This window comes from Urocitellus parryii, chromosome 7 (assembly GCF_045843805.1).
Source record: "Urocitellus parryii isolate mUroPar1 chromosome 7, mUroPar1.hap1, whole genome shotgun sequence".
In the NCBI taxonomy this organism is placed as follows: domain Eukaryota; kingdom Metazoa; phylum Chordata; class Mammalia; order Rodentia; family Sciuridae; genus Urocitellus; species Urocitellus parryii.
The window spans coordinates 128,991,170-129,011,185 of NC_135537.1; the positions used below are offsets into that span (position 1 = coordinate 128,991,170).

The 20,016-nt window shown below is 43.3% G+C and overlaps 2 protein-coding genes across 3 annotated transcripts; both read left to right on the forward strand.

Moving 5' to 3' along the window:
• Nucleotides 1-6,755: 6,755 nt before the first annotated feature.
• On the forward strand, nucleotides 6,756-7,391 carry Rnf222 (ring finger protein 222). The gene has a single exon (XM_026390462.2). It carries the CDS (start codon nucleotides 6,756-6,758, stop codon nucleotides 7,389-7,391), a length of 636 nt encoding a protein of 211 aa, XP_026246247.1.
• A 6,729-nt stretch (nucleotides 7,392-14,120) lies between these two features.
• Rpl26 (ribosomal protein L26) lies at nucleotides 14,121-19,403 on the forward strand. Of its 2 annotated transcripts, none has more exons than XM_026390671.2 (4): nucleotides 14,121-14,216; nucleotides 15,153-15,325; nucleotides 16,343-16,483; nucleotides 19,233-19,403. In XM_026390671.2, the coding sequence occupies exons 2-4, from the start codon at nucleotides 15,158-15,160 to the stop codon at nucleotides 19,359-19,361; spliced, it is 438 nt and encodes a 145-aa protein (XP_026246456.1). In that variant the 5' UTR covers nucleotides 14,121-14,216; nucleotides 15,153-15,157; the 3' UTR covers nucleotides 19,362-19,403. The 2 variants fall into 2 exon arrangements, with proteins under 2 accessions (XP_026246456.1, XP_026246457.1); XM_026390672.2 differs by having other exon boundaries at nucleotides 14,172-14,241.
• The last annotated feature ends 613 nt before the right edge of the window (nucleotides 19,404-20,016 follow it).

Here is a 20,016-nt window from a genome sequence, read left to right on the forward strand (position 1 = left end):
GTCTCCGGCTGGTTTATTTACTCCCTCAGGTAAGTGTGTGTGCACACATGTATGTGTGTGTGTGTACATATACAAATATACAACTCTTAAAGTAGAATTCTTATTCTAGAACATAAAACCATAACAGATTATGATAATAAATATTTACAGATCGAAGGCAATATCATAGCAGGATAAGTGGAAAAGATACCAGGGCCTCAGGATCATCATATCTCTCCAGAAATTGTATCATATAAGTCTGAATCTAAGAATGGCTTGGCCTGGCTCAGTCTTCTTTCTGGGGAACATAGTGGGAGTTGGTACTAAGGTATTTGGGGCACCTTTTCCAGACCCCCAGAAAGTTCTAGGTAGAGTCATGAGCCATACTATTGAAGGAGCTGAAAATTTTGCAATGGGTCCCTGAAGGTGCTAATGGAAGGAGAGAAATTGGGGAAGTCCTATGAATCAGAGCTGCCAGGTGAAAAATAGGACACCCAGTTTAATTTGAATTTTAGATAGACACTAAATAAATTTTTAATATAAGTATTTCCCATGGATGTACTTATACTAAAAAAAAAAAAAAGCACTTGGTATCTGAAATCCAGATTTATGTGGGCATACTGCATTTTTATTTACTAAATCTGAGACTTCCAGGAAAAGAACACTGGAGACAATGCTGACAGCTCCTACCCACCCACTTCTGTCCTTGGGTGAGGTGGCCACATGCACTACTTAGATGCTCTACCCTCAGCTTCAAGGTGTCCATGGAGCCAAAGTGGTGATTGATGGGACAGAAAAATGGTCATCCTATGGGGTCACACTCATGCTTGGCTATATCTTACATCTAGTAACTCCCCTCCCCCAGGAGAAAACTGATCTTGAGAGACCTCCTGAGAGGGCAGGACGGGTATTCCCCCAAATGGCTTCCAGTTACCCCACCTTTGATTCTCCTATATTCTTGATTTTTTTAATCACAAAAGAAATGCATATTCATGGTGAAAATTGAAGTATCACGGAAAGTCACTCCAGAGAAAACTACTACTAACAGTTTGAAGTGTCTTCTTCCAGATTTTTCTCTATAAATTCTATCATGTAGTAGTCTCATTTTCACAAATAGAATCATAGTGTACAGACTGCTCTGAAACTTGTTTCTATATCAGGAACTCCTTTCTGCACATATGTGTGGTTTCCTACTTCTTGGTGTTACTCTGTCTCATTTTGTTACTTAAATATATTTTTAATTTTTAATTGATGTATGGCAATTATACATATTTATGGGATACAGTGTCACATTTCAATACACATATAATGTGTAATGACCAAATCAGGATAATTGTCATGTCCATCACCTCAGATATATTATCATTTCTCTGTGTTAGGAACATTCAAAATCCTCTCTAGTAACTATTTTGTAATATACAATGAATTGTCATCAACCATAGCTACCCTACTGAAATAAAGAAGTAGGCATTGGATAGGGGGAATAACTTGTTTGCCCCTTTATTTCAGGAGTGATTGGTCTTTGGGCAGTTTGAGCCCCTCTCTGAGTGTTTGATGAATGACAAATGCACTCAGGCACATCACACAAATATTTATGTGTCACAACCTTCCTGAGGCTGATTGACTGATCCTTCATCCAGTGCACAGGATGGGGATGGAGTTGGGGCAGGGGTTCTTGAGGGTGGAAGGACTGTGTGTGATTTTCCTGTTGCTGGGATCGGGAGACCCGTGCCTGGGAAGCCTCTGTCAAAGGGGCCCTGGGTCACTGTCTCCACCGTGAGCCCCTCTGACTCAGACTAGAGGCTCCTCTCCTAGCATCCTCATCAGGATCACCTGATGCCAGCAGCTGCCCAACCCCTGGGCAACGTCAAGAGCCTCCTGGTCTCAAACGGGTTGGGCAACATTCACTTCCCCGCGCTGTCCTACCGACCTGCTCGGTCATTAGGAAATGACTCCTCGGCGGCGGTCACAGTGACAGCAGCGGCAGAGGATCGAGCTGCCCCGGCCCACAGCCTCTGCGTGGCTCCCAGCTGCTCTGCGGATGCTACTCTTGGTCAAAGTCCAAGTGAGTCTGGGGTCCTGGCTGGGTGTGGGGAAGGAGCAGGGCAGTGTTCTGAATTGACGCTGGAGTGATACTGGGGTGTGTGTGTGTGTGTGTGTGTGTGTGTGTGTGTGTGTGTGTGTGTTTGTGTGTGTGTGTGTGTGTGTGTGAGAGAGAGAGAGAGAGAGAGAGAGAGAGAGAGAGAGAGAGAGAGAGAGAGAGAGAGAATATGATGCATGTATTGCTTATGGGTGAGGATGTATTCATAGCTAAAACTATAGGGACTTGCATTAAGGTTCTAGGGAGAATATCAGGTGCCTAGAAATGTCACTGTCTCTTAGTGGCAGTGGTTTCCCAGGGATGGTGACACCTGCTCCCTCTAAAGATGGTTTACCAACCATCGCCTTCCTTCTGCCTCACAATCAGCCAGAGGGACAGCCCTGTTTAGGGTCATTCTGAGAATGGAAGTTTGGGTAGTCACTGTTCTATCCACATTTCTTCATCTACTCCTTGGATCAAAGTTTGGAAAGCCTTCCACAAAGGCCCATGGGAGCCCCCAGTAGATGAGACAGTTCACAGTGAGGGCTGTGTAGTCAGACCATTCTGGGTTCAAATCCTGGGTCTGTCCGATCCTAGCAGCTCAACATGGAATAAATTACTTCACTTAAGCAGTCTGTAAAATGGAGATAATACCTACCTCCCAAAGTTATTGTCAGAATTCAACCAGGAAGGGATGCAAAATGCCAACCACATAATTAGTGTTCAATAAATAGTAGCTGTTATAATTATTTATTATGAGCTCAACACTGGTCCCATCTCAGAAGGAAGATTTTCCAGTCTTCTTCCCCCCAATCGCTCAAGGCACAAATGGGGATGCTTTTGGCATACAATACTCTGCTTTGTCACTTCACTAGCTTGTGTCCAGACTAGAGCATGTTCCTTGCGCTTCTTCTGCTGTCTGTTCCCATACGCAGCCCTCAACCCAGTCAGGTCCACCAGAAGAACTCAAGGATGGAGAATGGCACAGAATAAAGAGAAAGGAGAGATGCAAGAAAGGAGGAGTCATAGAAAGACAGAGATGAGAAGAAGAGGGAGAAGGAGATGACATTGTCCAGGTGTGAATGCCATGGGTCTACTGAAACAGAAAGGATTGCAATGGAAAGAGGCCATCAATGGAGGCTTAGGATATCTTCTGCACTCCTTGGACCCCTTTTGCTTTTCCTAGAACTCACATGAGAAGTAAAAAAAAAAAAAACACCCCTCTCTTCCTCCTTCCCTGCTCATCCAGAGGACAGTGCTTCCTGAATTAACTAATATCTACTCACCCAATCTTATCCATTGGTTCCAATAATGTTCTATCATCTGTGGGATCTTCTCTCTTTGCTATCTCCCTCTCCATCATCTTCCCAAGTGACCCTGGGCAAGTCTCTCCACCTGACTCTCCTCATCTATAAAACTAGGAGGTTCAATTAAATGATGGCTAAAGTCCATTCTTCCCCAATATTCTTTTATTTGCTCTTATTCTCTTGCCTACCTTGACCCCTATTTCTCAGTTATCCAAACCATTTAAGCTACTGATCATTAATCTTCCTTTAAAAAAAAAGTTCTTTTTCAAGAAAATGTCCTTTTTCAATAAATGCCCTCTAGGCTCTAAAAATTCATGAAAGATGTTCATGATCATTGCTTGTCCCCAATGTGTAAGCTCAATATTAAGCAAATACCAGATTCTCAGAAAACTCCTGTTGAATATTAGATGGATGGATGGATGGATGGATGGATGGATGGATGGATGGAAGGAAGGAAGGAAGGAAAAGGGAATTACTATTGTATACCTGTGGGGAGTTATGAAATGCAGGAGGACATATTGGTAATTGGTTAGCTTGAGAAAATCATGGTCATCTTGATAATAACTCCTTGGTTAATTCAGGCATTTCCCAGTGTGTTATGAAATGAAAACTGACAAACCCCAGAATTACCGTTTTAATATTTATTCATTGCCCATTACTTACCTAATCTATGGTCATGTTGATCAGGTATTCTAATTTTAGGAGAGGTGCCCCCTCTTTTAGTTAAGAACCATAACAGAGGTTACCAAAGCCCCCTCTGATCTTCCTTCTCGGTGACATCTCTCATTTACTGAGCACTTACTGTGTGCCATATTCTTGCATTAATTCAGGACTCTAGGAGGAAAGTAAAACTATTATTTTCGACTTCATCTTACAGATAAGAAAGTAAGGCTCAAAGAGGTTAGAAAACCTGGCCAAGGTTATAAACACAGTCAGAAATGTATATATCAAATATTAAAACCTGTTTCCACTATCTGAATACTTTACTCCCTTCCCCTCACCTAGACACCAAATCTCACTTTAGAGACCAAATCTGCAACCCTCTGCAAAGGTTTTGGGACTGATTCCATGATCCTAGGTCTCCCATTACCATCACCAAATATTTTTACTCTTTCTTAGTGATAGGATATTTTCAACTTGGCAAAATGGACTTGGAACCAGGCCAAGAGAACAGAGCGATTCCAAAAGATTTGTGATCTTTATCATTTGTCCTTCCCAGTAGCTGATCTCATTTCCATCTTGTCTGTCGGGCCTCAGGGATGGCCACACTACTTTGTCAGGATGTCTGGGGTCTTTTATCTCTTGTCATGGAAGGAAGAATATAATCAATAACAGGCAAGCATGGTTCCTTCCAAAGAGGCTGTTCTAGATAGGTTTGGGCCACACAGTTGTGATACTGGGTCCTTTTAAATGAAGACCCATGGACGTCACCACATATCCAAGCAGGTTTTTCTCTTTGAAATCATGGACAGTTCTGCTGAGAGCATTTTGGGGGATGTCTCCTTTGTAGCCAGATACTGTTTCAACCCACCATGTTACTTTATAGCGACCCCATAGTTTTAATCTCAAACAATTTCATGCCACTTAATCTCTCCTTTACTTTTTCACCAGATTTGTCTCCCAGTGAGTTCTGGCCATTTCCCAAACATCAAACACATCCTCCAAGAATGAAAATCTGCCTTCACTGAGGTTAATCAGCAGGTTCTCTGACTGCCTTAGGCAGCCGTGAAAGAAGAATTTGAAGAATGACTGAGCATGGTGGGTGTTTAACTATGAGGAGGGCCAGCAGGCATTTTCACGTGTAAGTTCCAGGCTTTTCTACGAGGGATTGAATCCAGGGCCTCACATATGCTAGGCAAGTGCTCTACCACAGAGCTACATCCCCAGCCCCTCTGAACTTTACTTTTTTATTTATTTTTATTTTTATTTTTTTTAAAGAGAGAGTGAGAGAGGAGAGAGAGAGAGAGAGAGAGAGAGAGAGAGAGAGAGAGAGAGAGAGAGAATTTTTAATATTTATTTTTTAGTTCTTGGCAGACACAACATCTTTGTTTGTATGTGGTGCTGAGGATCGAACCCGGGCCGCACGCATGCCAGGCGAGCGCGCTACCGCTGAGCCACATCTCCAGCCCTATTTTTTTAATTTTATTTTTTACATGTTACATATTTTTTATTTGTTCTTTTTAGATATACAGAGCAGTAGAATGAATTTTGACATGTTTCACATACATAGAGTATAACTTATTCTAACTCGGATCCCCTTTTTGTGGTTGTACATGATGTGGAGTCTCACTGGTCGTGTATTCATATATGAACACAGGAAAGTTATGTTTGATTAATTCTACTGTCTTTCCTACATCTCCTCTCCCTTTCCTTCATTCCCCTTTGTCTAATCCAGTGAGCTTCTATTCTTCCTCCCCTCCTGCCTTTTAACCTTTCTTGATCTTAAGTAAAAGTTGTTTTCAGTAAGTTAGGCTGCCTGAATTTTGGAGATGGCTAAAAGAGATGAGTATAATGAATGAAAGAAAAATCCTGTTTTCTTTCACAGCTCAGATTGGTTTTAAGTGTTAGCATCTGCCTATCAGAGAGAAACTTTGGCCTTTAGTTTTTTGGGATTGGCTTATTTTACTTAGCATGACAGTCTCCAGTTCCATCCACTTACTGGAAAATGCCATAATTTCATTCTTCTTTATAGCTGAGCTTTATTTTTAAAACAGTCATAGCTTTATATCTACCCTTAGCACAGAGGAATGCAATCCAGTGGCTGGAGGAAATTCCATGCATCAGCCAATCCTAGCGGAGGGGGAAAGGTTAAGAAGTAGTGGGCGGTTTCTGAAAAATGGCCACTTTGGATACAGGCCCAAATTGAAGACTGGACTGAGCCAGGACATACATTTTCTTAGCTCTCTGTTTGCCCTGGGAACTGGGTCCTCCTGTCTTCACTTCTGCATTGGACCAGGAAGAGGTGAGGTAGTGACCTCACCATGAGTACATGTCATGGTTGGGGTGAGGCATCGGGCACTTGGGGGTAGTTTTCATCACACTCCTCACACCTCCTTTCACAATCCAGCGTGGCTTGGATCTCTCATCTGTTTTGCAGCGCCCCTTCCAGAAGCTTCTGTGCGTCTGCTTCCTAAGACTCTTAGGTCTCTAGGTCTTAGGTTTTGGTTTGAATCAGATAGGGCACTAAAGAGAAGCAGCAGAAGAGGAAAGAGTGGGAGTACAAAGAAGAGGAAGGTTAGAGAAAGACAAAGCTTAGAGAAATCCCTTAGGCAGGGGTGTGGGTGGAAGTTAGGAAGTGGGGGAGGGGGAAGGAGGAAGAAAGACCTGGATGTTCATGATCCTCCACCTTTGTCCTTTGATCAGCTAAACCCTGCCTTCTCTGAGGGGTCATGTCCGAAGGGGAGAGCAAGGACAGCTCGGGCAGCGAGTGCCCTGTATGCTACGAGAAGTTCCGGGACTTGGAGGGTGCTAGCCGGACGCTGAGCTGCGGCCACGTGTTCTGCCACGACTGCTTGGTCAAGTATCTGCTGTCCACCCAGGTGGACGGGCAGGTACAGAGGACCATCGTCTGCCCCATCTGCCGCTATGTCACCTTCCTCAGCAAGAAGAGCTCCCGCTGGCCCTCCATGCTGGACAAGAGCTCGCAGACCCTGGCTGTGCCGGTGGGCCTGCCCTCTGTGCCCTCGCCAGACCGTGGGGGCCACACAAACCCTCTGGCCATCTCCCAGCAGGTCTGGAGACCATCCTCGAGTCAGGGCACCCAGCTTTCCTTGGATCTGTTGCCCAGCCTGCCCCGGGAGTCGCAGATCTTCATCATCAGTCGCCACGGGATGCCCCTGGGAGAGCAGGACACAGTGCTGCCGCGTCGCAGCCTGGCGGAGCTCTCGGAGGTGTCCCCCGCCCCCAGCTCCACCCGCTCCTTCTGTTGTCGGTCTAGGGCCCTCCTACTCATCACCCTCATCGCCGTGGTGGCTGTGGTAGCAGCCATCCTGCCCTGGGTGCTGCTGGTGAGGAAGCAGGCATGAGTGGTGTCACCCAGAGGGACAGAGGAGTGAGGTCCAGCCTGAGAGCTGCTCTGTAGCCTGGTTAGCCATGGCTTGGGTGGGGGCGGAGGGAGCCCTGGTCGCAAACGCGCTTTGAGGGAGGAGCCTGGACAGAGAGAGGGATCCAGTACCGTGAGGCTGGAAGTATGACAGCTGTGCTCCACCTTCACCCACCCGGTCTCAGCAGGAGTTAAAGCGTGGCAGGGAGGCGACAGCTGAGCTGACCTGAGAAGCAGGTGCTCCACTTGTGGCCCCATGTGTATCCTCAGCAAATACCACTCCTCTAGGCCAGAACTGAGCAGCCTGGGCAGATCCATGGTCACTGCCCATGGGGTCACCAGCCCTAAGGTACAGTCACCTGCCAGGTGACAAGCCTGAAGCCAAGGGGGCCTCCTTCAGAACAAGGAAGTTCTGCTGGCCTGTGTCTTGCCAGATGGGGGCCCAGTGGCAGATCTCTTCCAGAATTCTCACTGGGGATTTTCTAGGTTTCTAATGCAAACCAGAACAAGTAGTAGAGTTGGTGCCAGGGCCCAGGTTCAGGTTTCCCAGAATCTTAGCACCTGTACACAACCCTCCCAGCATCCCAATCCTCCCTGTCTTCTATTCACCAGCCTGGAACATCTTCCCTGAGTGGGAAGCTGATCTCAGAGGCTGTGGCCCAAGCTTGGCTGGGGGAAGCAACAGAAGAGGGTCAGCCGGGAGAGCTAAGGCTACATGGGCTGTTGACAGAGGCCACAAACTGAGTCAGAGATCTGAGTCCTCTGGACCTACCTCTCAAGGAACGGGCCAGATTTTAAGTTTTGGGGTTCTCAAGGGTGGAGTGGAATGAAAGGCAGGGAGTGGAGGGGAAGCTCGACAGGCCAGACTGGAGTCAGCTGAGAACTATGTGGGCAAATTAACCCCTGGGGGCTCCCGCCTCCCTCCCAGCCCAGGTCCTCCTCCTTCTCATGACCCAACCATTCATTAGAAGCTGCACCAGCTGGGCCAGTTCCTGAGGTGGATTCTCAAGCCAAGCTGGGCGAGGAAGGGTGGAGAAGAAAACAGCTGTGCTTGGCGGGGACACTGCTGTCTCAACAAATGCCGAGAACCAGCTGCTATCCAAGGCTGCTTCATCTGAGGACCCTTGACGAGGCCCACCAGAAAAGCTCACAGTGGGTCTTGCCTGAGGAACCAGTATGCAAGTGTAGAGCTATTGGCTGTCCGAGGCCCGTAAGCCAACCATGCACGGAGGGTGGAAAGCAGCAAAAAACCTCCAGCTATTGTCACAAGTACAGGGGGTTGGCACCAGGTGCCAAAACTAAGCCTTCCACAACCCATACCCCTCTTATCAAAGTTTGCTATCTGTAGGGAGAAAAATAGCACTGTGCCTCTTATCTGGTTCCCAAATAGCTGTAGGTGGTCATCATTTGGGGACTACTAGGGAGTAGGGTCCACAATGCAGGGACATTTGTGACCCCAGGAAAAAAATCAAATTTAAAACACTTATGAGCTTCCTTATGCCTTTTTTGAGACCAGAGAAGAACATAGGTGCTATGGGGAGGGGGGTGCCAGTGGAATGGGGGGTATTTATTTTAGGGACAAAAATAAACTTTGCAAAGACTCTAATGAGTCTGTCTTCACCTCAGCCAAGCTGCTTTAAAATGTTGTGAATTTCTAGGGACCTCATTGAAGTCTTTTCAGATTCTGTTGTATTTGCCCAGAGTTTCTTTCAAAATACCTGCAGTGTTTTCATATCATTCAGCAGTAACTCCTAGATGGTACTTCTTTTATTTTCAAAGAATGCCAAAAGCTATTTTTTAAATAAAGGTATATATTTTCTCAAAGATTCCAAAGACTCTGTGATACAGGTGGGAAGTTCTGAGCTTGGACTTTTAGTGTAATTCATGTAAGAATTAAAAAGATCCGTGGAAAATACAAATGCAAATGCCCCTTAACACCAATCTATTTGTAAAAGAAATGCAATTTAAAATTCTTACAGCATTCTTTTTTTTTTGGGGGGGGGGGGGACTGGGTTTTGAACCCAGGGGTATTTTACCATTGAGCAACATCCCCAGCCCTTTTTATCCAGTTATAGGTGGACACTACCTTTATTTTATTTTTATGTGGCGCTAAGGATCGAACCCAGTGCCTTACTCATGCCAGGTGAGTGCTCTACTACTGAGCCACAGCCACACGACTGGCATTCTGTTTTTTTTTTTTTTTAATCTGCTTATCAAACCCTGAAAGAGAACTTTCTCTGCCACTGAGGCTGAGGTAGGTAGGGGAATTGGTGGTGGGAATGCATATGGTAAAGTTCTTTATCAAGGGAAATTTAACATTTTCTATCAAAGTTTCCAGCAATTTCTGTTCTAGAAATGTATCCTACAGATACACTTACATGTATGAGCAGGGACGTGTGTATAATATTATATAATTGCAGAATGCTTAGAATAACAAAGGATTGGGGAAACCCCCGAATGTTAATCAATAGGCTTCTGGTCCTTTAACTTATGGCTAAGGGCTACAGTGCAGTTATAAAGTGAACAGGAAAGGACTCATAAAATGAAGAGGAACATCTCTGGGACACAATGGCAAATGGAAACAATCCAGATGTGGAACAGCAGATATCAGATACTACAATGTATATAGAAAGAGGGGGACATGAGAATTTATATTTTTGTTTGCTTATTTCTACATAAAGAATTTGGGAAGATACATGAAAAACTAATAACAATGATTAATTATTATTATCCCTCTGGAAGGGGATGATAAACTGATGAGATAAGAGGAAGAGTTTTCACTTGACTATTTGTGGGGTTTTTAAGTATTTTTTAGTTGTAGATGAACACAATACCTTTATTTTATTTATTAATTTTTTGTAGTGCTGAGAATCGAACCCAGTGCCTCATACATGTGAGGCAAGCACTCCACCACTGATCCACAATCTCAGCCCACTATTTATGTTTTTTATGTATAATTTATTTATGCAAAAATTAAATTGAGGGCTGGGGATATAGCTCAGTGATACAGCACATGCTTAGCAAGTATGAGACCCCAGAAAAAAAAATCAAATTGAAAAATATTAGAAGCCAAAGATCTTCAGTGTACACTCTTTGTGCCTGGTGAGGAGACCAACCTGAGAACATTCAAGAACTGCCAAGCCACTTGTCCTGTGACTCGAGAGTGTTGACCACTGGCTCTGTGGGACTCGTTTGTCTGGTTAGAAGTATGACATCTTGCTGGGCACAGGGGTGTACACCTGTAATCCCAGCGGCTCTGAAGGCTGAGACAGGAGAATTGCAAGTCAAAGCCAGCCTCAGTAATGGTGACGCACTAAGCAGCACAGCGAGACCCTGTCTCTAAATAAAATACAAAATAGGGCTGGTGTGTTGCCCAGTGATCAAGTGCCCCTGAATTCAAACCCCAGTACAAAAAAAAAAAAAAAGAGTATGACCCTCAATAAGTAAGGCAAAAAGTTTAATCTTCTCAACATTCCTAAGTTTCTGTAGAATATTTTTGGTCCTATTATTTAATGTGTTTGTTCTGATTCCCCTTCTCTACCTTTCTTCTTCTTTCTTAAATAAAATCGTTTGCTTTAAGCAACCAGCCTGGGGTCAGGGCTCTACAGGGAAGATACCATCAGATAAATGATAGACAGATGGATAGATAGGTAGGTAGGTAAGTAGTTAGACAGTCAGATACTAGATATGTAGAGGATGGATGCCCGGGGTCAAAACTCCATTGCTCTTTTCTTCCTTCCCTTGTCCAGAGGCATACACACACTGCCACCTCCCATTGTCATAATAATATTTAACTCTAATATATACTTGACAGTCTAGGCCTCCCAGGTAAGCTTAAGGAACCATAACATAGTTTACTGAGCCCTGGAACATGCTTCCCGCCCCCATCTTCCTAGCTTTCCAAAAACAGAACAGGGTGACCTATTAAGATTTCCCATGTCCTAACTCAGGGGAACTGATCACAGCTATGCTCCCCCTACACACACTGTACCCCATCATCTTCCTAGCACATGTTCTTGGTTGACATGTCTGTCTCCTCTTCTAGGCAAAGTTCTTTCAGGAGAGAGGCTAGATCTTAAAAGATCTCGGTATCTCCAGTATCTTGATACAGAATTTAGAAATAGTAAGAGCTGAATATAAGATAATATTTGCATAATGCATGTATGCCAGTGTACCTGAATTGAATGTGATGGTTTGGTGGCTAGAAAAAAAATTATTCCACTTTAGGTATGAAATCTAGATACAAACCCTGCTTTGGTGTGTTTAGGGGCTTCACAAAGACCTAATCTAATTTAATGGATCTTTTTCAAACCATGTTAGAGAAATATAGGGAAGTGAGGGAAAGACGGCGGCTGGACTAGCTGCCAGAGAATCATGCAGGGTGGAACCAGGGCACCCAACAGGCACTGGTTAAGATAAAGAGGCTTTATAACTAGGCTGCTGGTAGTTTTCATCTCTGGGTACAGTCAATAGGCCAACAACCTTCCCACTGTATGAAGTGGTACATTGTCCAAAGAGTGGGCTGAAGGTTTAATTGTGTTAGAGGAAGGGAAGTCCGGAGGCTGGAGAGGGCAGGGTGGTAGCAGAGGATGATGGGAGCCAAGGAAGCAGAGTGGGTCTTTGTAGGAAGAAAAGGAAGATGATGAGGGAGACCTGAAGAAAAGGGTGGAGACAGGAAAGTTTTAAGGAAATGAAAAACCTCTTCCTTAAGACTATGAAGACCAGAGAGGAAGGCAAGCTAAGAGCTTTCTGAGACTCCCTATGGTTTTCAGCATCCAAATCAAACTCATTTGGCCTCAGCGCCCCTGGACTTCCCACTGAATACCTTTCTCTTTAGCCACAAGGATCTGGTTCCTGGAAAGAAAATGTCACGCTACTCCTCACCGCCATACCTTCCCTCCAGCTATTTTCAGTGCCTTATGGAGCTAATTTTAACATTCTTCAAAACCCAGTCAAGAGTGATCTCACCCCAGAAGTCTTCCTTGATTCCAGCACTCTCTTCTGCCAGGAGCACAAAAAGTTGGGCTGCAGTACTGGGGATTAAAACCAATGAGCAACATCCCCCTTCCCTTTTTATTTATTTTGAGACTGGGTCTCACTAAATTGCCGAACTTGAGATTTTCCTGCCTAAGCCTTGGAAGTCGCTGGCATTATAGGCATGCACCACGTCAGGGAGCTGTTTTTCCTTTGGTCTGGAGCTTAGACAACAGCTTCCCTCAAGCAATTCTCTGCCTTATTTGTAGCTTCAATGTTTAGTTCAGTGTTGGCCTGTTGAAAGATGCTCCATAAGCATTCGTGGAGTGGCTGCAAAGGGTATCTCACTGAATTTAATTACAAATAAAATCCAGGGCTCTTTCCTTCACAGCCTATTTAAATACACAACTCACCATCCTGGTGAGGACTCACTCCTAGTCCCAGTGGCTCAGGAGGTTGACAGAGGAGCATCTCAAGTTCAAGGCCAGCCTTAGCAATTTAGTGAGGTCCCAAGCAATTTAGTGAGAGCCTGTCTCAAAATTAAAGAAAAACAACAACAACAATAACAACAACAAAAAAAAGCTGGGGATATAGCTCAAATGGTAAATTGCTTCTGGGTTAAATCCCCAGTAAACTTCCCCACTCCCCAAAAAAGAACACAATCATATGTATACATATATATTTATATACATATATTTATATATTTTTTAAATTAATGAAAACACATGTTCTTTACTGACTGGACTCTGAGCCCCCAAGGATATATGGTTTGTCACTCTTTGCTTTGCCTCACCGAGTTCCTACAAATTGGGGTCATACATGGGTTCAGCTATAAACTATGGGTTCTGTATTACTTTTTCACGGGTTCCTCTCATTTATATGTAGCTCAGCTGATCCATTTGTAAAAATGGGGACAATAATAATACCAGCATTGACAGGACTATTTTATGGATTAAAGAAGCTAACATAAAAGGAGTAGAAGAATGTCCCCAACACTTGGCAAACTCCCTACTGTCTTATGTATTATTATGAAATTTGTCTCCTGACAGTAGGACATCTGCATTATTCATTCCACAGAAACTGATGCCTCAGAATCCATTTGCAGGGGAGCGTACCCCTTTTCCCTGAGCATCCCTATGCCCGGCTCTTTCACAGTGTGGTCTGGACCAGAACCCTTGGCTACACCTGGGAGCTCCTTAGAAATAAGGATTTTCAGATTTATTTCCGCGGGGGGGGGGCGGGGGGGGAGGTGATCGGTGGCCCTCGTCCTTCCACGGCCCGTCGCCCCCGCTGATCCGAATCTCTGGTGCGCCCCACAGTGCAGTCACTGTGTGTGTGTGTGTCGGGTTTGTAGGCAGAGGAAGCTCGCTGAAGGACTCCACTTTGCTCCAGCTCACAGGGTGACCAACAGGCCAGGGTTCCGACGCCACCAGGCGGAACAAAGTAGGACCTGCCTTTTTTTTGGCTAAAGGGGCGCCCACCTCCCGACACCCAGGAGTGATGGGACCAGCCCTGGGGCCACTCACTCCTTCATCACCCACTGTAGTAGTCGGCCCCTGAGTAAACCCCCGCTTTTCTTTCGGGGACCACCCTATCCAGAGAATGAGCTGCAGCGCCCAAATCTCTGAAGGGAGACCCGAGGACGAGTTCCTCGCAGTTCCCCTCCGAGACACTAGGTGACGCTAGCCGTCGGTTTCTTTCTAGTTTTCTCGCTCAAACTCGCCACCCTTCTCAAGCTTAGACATTGATCTCGCGAGATCTCCCGTTAACTTACAGAACCGGAAGAAACGTGTCGGCCTCTTCCCTTTTGCGGCCATCGCTGAAGCGGCACCTGGTGAGGAGTCAGCGGGGCAATACGTGTAATCTGCAGCCATCCGTTTTGGGGGGGTTGTGTCTCTCCACGCCGGGGGTCCCGGGATTCTCCTGCCGGCCGAATAGCAACCAGGGAGGGAGGCCGGGATGGTTTTAACCTTGCGTAGGGGCAGGCGAACCTGAGAGGGAATGAGAGGAGATTTGGGGACTCGAAAAGTCTTCAGCAGTGTATTTTCCTGAAGAACCACCTGGAAACAACTGTGCTTATTAAAGTCTTTGTAGAGCTTTCAAAGTGCTCTCGACCATTTTTGGACCCGAGTTCTCTGCAGGAATTTCCAGGCTCAAGGTTGGGGGCGGCGGCTGACTGATTTTGGAGGGTCTGAATGTGTGCACACTCAAGTTCGTAAAAGAAGGTCGTTATTTGATCTTCTAAAACCTCATGTTATGTTATGCCTTCTCTTAATTTAGAAAGCACAGTGTTGGCTCCTTCCCACGATGCTTAAGGAGTTTAGAGATTACAAAAGTTTGTCACGGGTCGCCGTGGCGCACACTCGTGATCTCAGCAACATGGGAGACTGGGGTAGGAGGGTGGCAAATTCGAGGCCAGTCTCAGCAATTTAGCAAGACCCTGTCTCCAGAAAAGGGTTGGGGCCGTGTAGCTCAGTGGCAAAGTGCCCTGGGTTCAATTCCCAGCACCACACACACATACACAAAGCTTTTAACTAAAGATGTGCTATTAAAGGAAAAGTCTTTATATTCCCTAAAGATACAGATACCATCCCCGCAAATATTTTTTAAATTGTGAACTTCGTTTCATAGGCCATTAAGTGCCAGCAGTTTTTGATGCAGTTACTGATAGGAAGTCTTCTGTGAACAATTCAAAGATGAACCTGTTGTTGCTGTTTGAAAACTAGATGAGACTTTGATCATTTAAGGGTATGTTTAATTTTTTATTTAGCCAAAATGAAGTTCAATCCTTTTGTGACTTCTGACCGAAGCAAGAACCGCAAAAGGCATTTCAATGCACCTTCACACATTCGCAGGAAGATTATGTCTTCCCCTCTTTCCAAAGAGCTGAGACAAAAGTACAATGTTCGATCTATGCCCATCCGAAAGGATGATGAAGTTCAGGTATGTATCCCTACTTACTCGTGTTTTGACAGATGATCCCACACACTTTCAAAAGGAATTGCATTCTGAGAGATGCTTATGAGACATTGACTTCCCAGAACAGGTTTGCAAGACACATACATAGCACCAGGGACCAAAAAAAGTATGTGCCTATCAATTCTCTTTGCAATCAAACTTTCCAAAGTATTGCATGTAGCAGTGACTAAATGAAAGAGCAAGACTGACAATCAGAACAATTACTTTGGGATTAATTTTTTCATCATTGAGGTCCAAAAAAGAGAAGCACTGATAATCTGGGATTCAGAAGCTCTAACTGACCTATGTAGTAGTACCATATGATAGAGTTTACTAGTAAATAATTTGCCAAGTCTAAGTGAAAATTTCCATGAGTTTCTTAGGTATAACCTGCAGCTGATGACTAAAGAAAGAACAACCACTAGGTCCCTGCTGTACTAGTGCTAAAACTGCCTGTAGATCTTGGAGGAAGATTTATCTGTTTTCAAGATATAGCAGTGCTAGATAAAATTGAAACAGAATGTCTGTTCAGAAGTACTTTGAGTTGCTTCCTGGCAGGCAGAGGACCACTAGAATGTCTGGGATAGGGAATTCTGTCAGTTAACCTTTGTCAAAGAATTGGTTTACTAAGTACTTGTTCCCCGCCCTATTTACCACTGGGTTGGACTGTTCAGTTGGGCATTGAATTAAGTACATGTGCTGTTGTTATTTTTGAGATAGAGTAACATGTTTGTTAACAGCTTCTGCATAAAGCCAAAGTGTACTCCCTTTAACAAGCCTGGTACTGCTGGTGGCCATCAGTTAGGGGTGTAATAATCATCACTGTAGATAGGGACATGATTTATTTACAAGTTAATTAAAACTAAGAACTGTTTGCATATTTAATGATTAAGTCTTTCAAAACTGAATAGTCCTATAGATATGATGATAGAATGGATGGTGAATAAATGATTCACAGTTTTCTTGACTGTGATTCTCATTCTTTGATCCTCTGGTGTTTAGGTTGTTCGAGGACATTATAAAGGTCAGCAGATTGGCAAAGTCGTCCAGGTTTACCGGAAGAAGTATGTCATCTATATTGAACGGGTTCAGCGGGAAAAGGCTAATGGCACAACTGTCCATGTGGGCATTCACCCCAGCAAGGTAGGTGTTTTTGAGAACACTTGACAGAAGACAGTTACGGCCGATAATGTGGCCAAATGTGACAGCTCATTTATAGAGCATCCCTAGTTTTAGATATGCTAGAAACCCATGTGATTTTGGTTTGGTGATGTTTTTATTATTCTGCTGGAATATATGTATATAGCTGGAAGTCAAACCCAGGGCCTCACATGTTAGGCAAGCTCTCTACCACCAACTTACATTTCCATCCCTGGAAACCATATCTTAAAGCAATATTGTATTTATATTGAAAATTCTAATATCACTGAAATCACAGTGTCCTTAACATTCATTCTATATGTATATTTACTGTGCCTTTTACTCAAAAGCAATTAGTAAGCTAATAGACCAACAATCTAAATATTGGCATATTTAATGTCTAGGAAATTGGGTATTATAAAATGAAGTAGAGCTCCAGCTCTGTTTTGTGTGTTCAGCAAAATCAAATAAGCAGTAGACAGCTTTACAACCTTGTGAGGTAGGTTTTAAACCATCTACAGATGGAAAAAACCTGAAACTTGGGCAGAAAATCCCATGCACAGTAATTGTATCTTTATTGGCAGTTCACAAATTTTGGAACTCAATTTGTTATTGCTGTCTCTAATTGCCATTTCCCAAGTTTTAATTCATTGTTGTTGATAGACACAATACCTTTTTTTTATTATTATACTTATGTGGTGCTGAGGACTGAACCCAGTGTCTCATGTTCTAGGCACACGCCCCAACCCTCATATTCCAGGTTTTAAAAATTTTTATTGTAAAGGTCATGTAGAGTGAGCATTCAAATACCAGGTGGTCTTTTTAGATCATATGTCATTGCCATAAATCTAATTTTTGAACAGCAGTGTCAAAATTCTAGTACAGTAAAACACCTGTATATCTTTCACTTAGAATTCTGTATTCAAATTTTGCCATGTTTTCTTTTCCCCATCTCCCCATGTCAGTGGCCTTACAAATGTCAGGCCACTTCAACTCTAATCAGTCTGATCTGGAGAGCAAGGATTTCCCCATTCTTAACCTATTCTAGTCATATTCTTGTCTAGCACTAGGTCAGCTATTGTCAAGATCACCAATCCAATGACCATTGTTTTGTCTTTTTTGTACTTGTTTTGATACAGTTGATCTTGGAGTGGCTAAGTAGTCATCTTCATCTCTTAACTCTATTCTTAGAACTTCAGGCATATAGAAGTTGATGGTTTCAACCCAGACCCCTTTCCTGAACTCTATTTCCAGTTGACAATTTTGCATTTTGATGTGAATAAGCTAATTGGTATTTCAAACCTGAAATGTTCAAACTTGTGATTTTTGCCTTGAGATCTCAAAAGAGTTTTTAACCATCGCAATGTATGGCAGCTCTATTCTCCCAATTGCTCAGGCCAAAAATAACATTTTTAAATTCATTTATTACATACCCATATCAGCAGGTAAGATTTTCTGTTTTGGTAGTGGGGATTGAACTCAAAAAGTCACTCTAAACACTAAGCCACATCCCCAGCCCATTAAATTTTAAGACAGTGTCTTGCTAAGTTTTCAAGGCTACCCTCAAATTTGTGGTCTTCCTGCCTCAGCCTCCCCAATACCTAGAATTACAGGTGTGCACCAACATGCCCCCCTCAATAAGACCTTTTGGCTACTGTCATGGTATTTAGAATCTTGTCTTCTTATTTCTGTCAGAGTTAACTACAAGATGTTACCTGGTGTCCCCTCTCCAGCCATTTGTTGACTGTGTTTTTTTCCATTCTTACACGTTCTGATCTTCCTGGCCGCCTCAAGTGTTTTAAACCATGTTACTGAGAAAATATGTGCTGATTGGCAGCATTACCTGGCAATTTGATAGAATCACAAATTCTAGGTTCCCAGACCTACTGAGAATTAGGGGATGGGACCCAGGTTTCTATCTGTTGCTAGTTTTGGTTTTGTGTGTCATTATTTTGGTTGGGTTGTTTTTGTTTGTTTGTTTGTTTGTTTGTTTGTTTGTTTTTGTGATGCCAGAGGATTGAACTCAGGGCCTTGTGCATGCTAGGCAAATATTGTACCAAGTTCTCCTGCCTTTGGATAGTTTTACCTAAATGGTCCACTTTTACCTAAATGGTCCACTTGCTTTATCTAGAGTTTTGCCTGATCACCCTGTATAAAATGTCTTGTTACTCAGCCTCCTCGCATCAACCCTAGTTTTTCTTCTATGTCAAGATGAAGTACATTCACTTATTTGAATGTTTTCTGTCTCAAACATGAAATACAAATCAGACTGAATCAATCCGTTTTGGTCAGTATGTTGAATTTCATGTTGAATATCCTTTTCTTCTTCCCTTCACTTTCCTTTTTAAGACTGGAATTATGATAATGTAGATGCCTTTAGGATTAGGTTTGTTGGAATAAGATCTGCATTATTTGTTTCATTAAAATTTTGCAGGTTGAAGCATGTGTGAAAGGCCATGTTTAATTTTACTAACTCTATAGAATTCACACACCAAAAAAATGTGACATGGTTGACTTGTAAAACTAGGGTGAGAGATATAGAATAGTTACATTTCACACTAAAAGACATTTTGTGATAAAGCACAGAAGAGGCTATGAAAAGAATCATAATACTGCCTGTCCGTCCTAACAGTTAAATAACCTTTTCATGTTTAAGCATCTGCTCTGCAGGTTTAGTAAATGGGATTGGATGTTAAGGCCTTTTTGGTGGTAATTATTTAAAATGTGGGAGTGTTTTTCATGTTTTCTGCAGGTGGTTATCACCAGGCTAAAATTGGACAAAGACCGCAAAAAGATCCTGGAACGGAAGGCCAAGTCTCGCCAAGTAGGAAAGGAAAAGGGCAAATATAAAGAAGAAACAATTGAGAAGATGCAGGAATAAAATAACCATATTTACAATTTGCATTAAAAACGCTAAAATGAAGATATTTTGTTTTATGTGTGGTACTTTGGTGGTTTGGTTTCTTAGTGCCTTATCAGCCTTTGGATCTGTAAAGGGAAGTTTGGGTGATATTTCTGTTCAAAAACTGGCCATCCATTTTACTTGTGGCTCAATTGAGTTGGCCTTTGAACTTTGAGGATTAGTTCTTTCATAGTTGAGAAGTCCGTGAGGGTTTTTTTAAAGTACTTAACAGTTTCCTGAAATCAGATGGTGGTTTTTTTGCAGCAGGCACAGAAGCATTTGGTCTACATCATGTCTGCATTGGGCTCATCAGGAAGGCCTACAAAAGAAGCCAGCTGGGAATATTTATTTCTTGAATTTGTCTTCCTTCTAATGGGCTGCCATAAGGATACAGCATATTTACTTTTTTTCATAAAAATTTATCTCTTTGGATAAAAAGTCTTAGAATAAAGAAGAGAAGCTGCTGTGACCAGTAGCCCTGCTTCAAACTTTTCCTCTAAAATGAGAAGTCTCACTTTCTCTGAGCTACATGTGGGTCCTCTGAACTTATTTTTGCACTGGTGCTGATTGAGTGCTGTTAGTCCAAAATCTTTGGGTTGCAGTATGAAATACAAAATGTTCTAAAATACAGGTT

What these genes read in the sequence shown, in the direction of transcription:
- Rnf222 (XM_026390462.2), top strand. Translation starts at nt 6,756, where the DNA reads ATGTCCGAAGGGGAGAGCAAGGACAGCTCGGGCAGCGAGTGCCCTGTA.
- Rpl26 (XM_026390671.2), top strand. Translation starts at nt 15,158, where the DNA reads ATGAAGTTCAATCCTTTTGTGACTTCTGACCGAAGCAAGAACCGCAAA. An exon ending in GAAAGGATGATGAAGTTCAG is followed by an intron (nt 15,326 to 16,342) that starts GTATGTATCCCT and finishes TCTGGTGTTTAG; the next exon opens with GTTGTTCGAGGACATTATAA. An exon ending in TGGGCATTCACCCCAGCAAG is followed by an intron (nt 16,484 to 19,232) that starts GTAGGTGTTTTT and finishes TGTTTTCTGCAG; the next exon opens with GTGGTTATCACCAGGCTAAA.